This window comes from Castanea sativa, chromosome 1 (assembly GCF_040712315.1).
Source record: "Castanea sativa cultivar Marrone di Chiusa Pesio chromosome 1, ASM4071231v1".
In the NCBI taxonomy this organism is placed as follows: Eukaryota; Viridiplantae; Streptophyta; class Magnoliopsida; order Fagales; family Fagaceae; genus Castanea; species Castanea sativa.
This window is the reverse complement of record NC_134013.1, coordinates 67,083,460-67,089,035: the sequence shown is the minus strand read 5'-3', so window position 1 is coordinate 67,089,035 and position 5,576 is coordinate 67,083,460. Positions and strand designations below refer to the sequence as shown.

General features: G+C 43.2%; 1 protein-coding gene across 1 annotated transcript; it reads right to left on the bottom strand.

The window, feature by feature from the left end:
* Positions 1–1,230: 1,230 nt before the first annotated feature.
* LOC142632609 (uncharacterized) lies at positions 1,231–1,680 on the bottom strand. Its single transcript, XM_075806984.1, has one exon. The coding sequence runs from the start codon at positions 1,678–1,680 to the stop codon at positions 1,231–1,233; it is 450 nt and encodes a 149-aa protein (XP_075663099.1).
* Positions 1,681–5,576: the final 3,896 nt, after the last annotated feature.

Sequence of the window (5,576 nt, the reverse complement as noted above, 5' to 3'; positions counted from 1 at the left end):
GTGAACTTTGATCGAAGGGTTGATCTCGGGCATGTCCTCGTGACTCCAGGCAAAGACATCTTGGTTCTCCCTCAAGAATGTCATGATTGCTTGGCGAATGAGAGGGCTGGCGAGGGTGTCATCTGCTCAGGTCTAAAGTCATCGAGAAGTATCTCTTCTAACCCCTTAATGGGCTCTGCAACAATCCGTTGCTCTTCTATGCTCATAGTCTGTAATTGGTTGTCCATCTCTAACATCACTATGTAGCATTTGCGCGTTGCCACTTGGTCTCCACGCACCTCTCCTACTCCTTATTCCGTCCAGAATTTGATCATCAAGTGATAGGTTGAAGTCACGGCCTTCCATGAATTAAGGGTAGGACGGCCCAGTATGGCGTTGTAAGCGGACGAACAATCCACAACAAGGAATGTGACATCCTTTGTAATCGGCTGAGGTTAATCATCGACCGTCACGAGTAATGTAACCACACCGAGGGGGGTATACTTTCATTCCTCCAAACCTGACAAGCGGTGTGTTGATGGGAACTAGCTATTCTCTCTCAATCCTTATCTGTTGGAACACCGGGTAATAAAGAATGTTAGCAGAGCTCCCATTATCAACCAGGACCTGGTAAGTGTTGTAATCCCTTATCCGTATGCTAACAACAAGTGCATCATCATGGAGGTGGTAGAGTTGTCAAGCATCTTCCTTTAAGAACCCAACTATGGGTTGTTAACCCGTGCCATCTTTGGAACGAAACTTGTTAATTGGACGTTCTGAACCATCCTATGGTAGGTTTTGTGGGCTTTCCTAGACGAGCTAGATGTCGTGGTTCCCCTTACAATCATTCTTATGTCTCCTAAGTGGCCTGGGGCACTTGCCTTCCCTTCTACCTGCCTGCTCCTATGATGGGTTCGTCCTTTCTTTGCTAACAAACCTTTGCAGTTTTTCCTGTCTGATAAAGGCCTTAATTTTTTGCTTCAAGTCATAGCATTCAGATGTGTCGCGACCATGATTGCAATGAAAATGGCAAAACTTGTCTCTAGACCTCTTGCTTGGATCCCCTTTTAACTTACCTGGCCATGTTAGCAAGGCAAATGTATCATCCTTAATCTACATCAAGACCTGATTGATTGGGGCAGTCCACGGGGTAAAGTTTGAAAACCTTTCAAAGAGTGGCTTGGAACGGCTATCCTCCCGTCGGTCTCCCGTTCTAGAGGTCTTCCGCCCTCTATCTTGTTGTGTGTCTTCCTATCTGTCCCTTTTCTTAGGCTTCTCGTCTCGAGCCATTAGTCCATCTTTCGCGTTTATGTACTTAGTGGCTCGGTAAAGCACATCTGACATGGTCTTCGGTTCATTTTTGTATAGAGAGAACAAAAACTTCCCCTTCCGCAATCCGTTGGTGAACGCAGCAACAAGTATCTTGTCATCAGCTTCGTCTATCGAAAGGGCTTCTTTGTTGAAGTGGGTTATGTAAGACCTCAGTGTCTCGTCCTCCCATTGCTTGATGCTCATCAGGCATGCAGTGGACTTTTTATACCTGTGCCCCCCGATAAAGTGCGATGCGAGCTGCGCACTTAGCTCCTTAAAGGTACTGATGGAGTTGGGTGTCAACAGGTTGAACCATATCCTTGCAGGCCCCTTCAGTGTAGTCTGGAAGGCTTGGCACATGATCTCGTTTGCAACACCTTGTAAATGCATGAGGGTTTTGAATGACTCCAGGTGGTCCAAAGGATCCTTGAACCTGTCATAGGCTTCTACCTATGGCATACAAAACTTTGGTAGGAGGGGGAATGAAGTGATGGGTGCAGTAAAGGGCAGTTCGTTCAGCGGACCAACTCCTCGAGATCGTTTAACACCTGTCCCCTGAGAGCGTTCATCATGAAGTTCATCCTTCCTTCATCATCTTTATCTCCGTGACCATGTGTGGTGGTGCAGTATCTGTGACGGATGGCCTGCTTAAGCAGCTACAGCAACAAGTATCTTGTCATCAGCTTCGTCTATCGAAAAGGCTTCTTTGTTGAAATAGGTTATGTAAGACTTCAGTGTCTCGTCCTCCCGTTGCTTGATGCTCATCAGGCATGCAGTGGACTTTTTATACTTGTGCCCCCCAATAAAGTGCGATGTGAACTGCACACTTAGCTCCTTGAAGGTATTGATGGAGTTGGGTGTCAACAGGTTGAACCATATCCTTGCGGGCCCCTTTAGTGTAGTCGGGAAGGCTCGGCACATGATCTCGTCCACAACACCTTGTAAATGCATGAGAGTTTTGAATGACTCCAGGTGGTCCAAAGGATCTTTGAACCTATCATAGGCTTCTACCTGCGGCATACGAAACTTCGGTGGGAGGGGGAATGAAGTGACGGGTGCAGTAAAGGGCCGTTCGTTCGGTGGACCAACTCCTCGAGGTTGTTTGACAACCATCCCCTGAGAGCGTTCATCATGAAGTTCATCCTTCCTTCATCATTTGTATCTCTGTGACCATGTGTAGTGGTGTAGTATCTGTGACGAATGGCCTGCTCAAGGCGCTGCTGCCTTCTGGTCCCTTTCTAATTTGCCTACCGTTTGTGTGCTGAAGGCTGTCACCCTCTTGCTCTTCTTCTTGATTTTGTGGCTCGACATCCTTTTGGCGTAATTGTTCTTCTAGGTCATGGTTTTGCTTTGTAAGGCATTTTACAGCTACTGCTAAAGTATGCACCTATCTTTCGAGGGCAGCAGCGCATGGTTCACTCTCCTGATTGTTTGTTGTTGCCATTGAATGTGTGAGTACCATACAAATATTTTTTCTGGAAAGTGGCAATATGGCTATCGTGTATTCTCATAGACGGTGCCAATGGATGATGCTAAAAATTGTCAGTAAGCTGAATGATCCTCACATGCCCTTGATAACCTGCATGACACAAATAAAGAGAAAATCTTATAGAGAGTACTTTTGTGGTACCGGCCAAAGACCCTCTGAAGACTAAGTTAGGAAAAAGAATTTTCTATCACTCCAGAGTGCTAGAGCTAGGGTATTGTTATGCGTACCTAGGGATGGAAAATTTTCCCCCTCCCCGCTTCGCCCCGTGTGGATTTTCCCCACCCCGCAAAGGTTGTGGGGTAGGGATGGGGAAAGATTTTAGCCCCGCATCACGGGGCAGGGCGGGGATGGGTTTAGACTTTTTAGACCCGCCCCGCCCCTCCTCTCCTTGTCCTCGCCCCGCGTTGCTAAGAGTTATAATTGTAAATTATTCATACCCTAAAACCCTACTATTTAAACAAACATATCAATATTAGCTTATTTTATTCTACCTAATGTAGTTCTCTGCCTTTATTTTGTTATGTGTTATACTATGAGATTTTTTTTTTCTTTGTGATTGTCTTGTTAAACACTTGGATATATTATTCAATTTTTTTTTCTAAAAATTGATTTGATTTGATGGGATAAATTTAGTTGTATTTTCAAGTATATTTTTATTAATGAAATAGGTTTCATTAAAAAAATTGTACTAGTTGTAGGGAAAATTAACAAAAAGTAGAGTTTTACGGGGTGGGGTAGGGCTTCGCAGGGCCCTAAGGGCCGAGGATGGGTTGAGAAAGTTTTCCCCGTTATGTGGAGCGAGGTGGGGATGAGGCAAGACAATACCATGTAGGGCGGGGACAAAGATCCCATCCTTCAGCCCCACCCTACCCCATTTCCATCCCTATGTGTACCTTGATTTGTGAGGGCTTTGAGATTTTTAGTAGTGTAGAGTCGATCTTAATTTCTTGGTGGAGAAGGTATTTCTTTGTAGGGAAGATCCTTATTAATGCTCGTATTTTGTGGGATCCTTTCCTTGTAGGGATTCCTTTAATTACGGTTGAACGTAGAATGCAAGACATTTTCATATTAGGTTCATTGGAGACTACTTAGGCCACGTAGGTGCCACGTGGCTGTGGCAACCGTCTGCGTTGAGTCCATCCACCTCTAACGAGTCCGTCTTCTGTAAAGCATCCATCCTCCTCATTGTCTGCCGTTCAAGACATGCTTCCGCCTGTCATTTCAAACCGTCTCTCTTGTTATCACTAAAACAATCAAGACTTATTTCAAACACTTGTTTATTGTATATACTATTTTTGTGTGTGCTGGACTTCAAATTATAGGAATTAATGTCTGAGTTATCAAAGAAAAAAACAAGAGCCATGATAATGTGTAGTTTGCACCTAAAAAAGAGTATTTTGAGAAGTAATGTGTGATTTTTTATTGTTTAGGACAAGTTTGACCATGGTAATAACTATAGACAAGATAGAGGTTTCAGCCGAAGCCCCAAGGGGCCTGCTTGGGGTAACCATAATAAAGGTTTGAACCGTGAGCGCAACCGTAGTCGTAAGCACAGCCTGCCACGTAGTTTTCACCAGGCAATGATGGAAAGGAGTTGGCCATCCTCACCACCTCAACACCAGCATGGGCCGCCTTATAATAGTGAGAATGCCAAGGAACGCAAGGATTCACCACAAGGGTGGGGAAGATCCTTAGGTAGTGGGAAGGATGATAGGGGATTTTCCAATGGATCTCATTCTTCTTATTTTGGGGAAGAATAAGGCTTCGTTTGGGAGTTCATAAGGGAATGGAATGGAATGGAATGATCATAAGAGAATGGAAAGGAATGGAATGATCATAAGAGAATGGAAAGGAATGGAATGGAAATGAATGGAATGGAGTGAATTTAAGTAAGGGAAATGAATGGAAAAAGAATGGTATGGAATGGAATTAAATAATCTTGATTGGATGTTTTAAAATAAAGGAACGAAAAGGAATGAAAATGAATGGAATGTAAGTAATCTTGTTTGGGAGTAACATGGAGGGAATGGAATGAAATCATTTTATGAAAATATTACTATTAGACCCCTATTTTAAAATAAAGAGTTGAATATATAGGGGTATTTTAGGAGTTTTAGTAAAAAATTTATTAAATCTAATTCCATTCCATCCCATTCCTCCTAATTTTGAGGGGAATGAAAATTTGAGGTTTTAAGGGAATAGAGAGGAATGAGTGTTCCCTCCTACCTATTCCGTTCCCTCCTACCTATTCCATTCCCTCCCACTTAAACTCCTAAACAAGGGAATGGACTTTCCATTCCCTCCATTAAAACTCCCAAACAAGGGAAGGGAAGAATATTCTAAAATTATTCTTTTCATTCATTTCCATTCCATTCCCTCCTCCCAAACGAGGCCTAAGAGGAAGGCATGATACCTCAGGATGATGATGACATGTACCGCGCAGCTAATGAAGATGCCTGTCATTCCCCTTGAACAATATTAGTTTGACGGGTACTTTAAAATGGTTTGAGCATGTCTTCTAATGCTGTTGTTTTTGCTTTGGCTTAGTGTTGTAAGTGGAAGTAGGGCTTGTAACTAGGGTGACTGGGGGTGTGGAAGACTTTTGTTGGATGGTCTTGAGGGTTAAAATTAAACCAAACCCCGCTTAAAACTTTTTGACAACCTTTTGTTTCTCTTTCTTGTTTTTGGCAGGAAAGAAAGGGCAAGCATAAGCACCACTCAACGAGTGTTTTTTTTAATGTATTTTCTTTGTAATACGGTGACCTGCATGGTCATAGTTATTATATCCATATTTTAT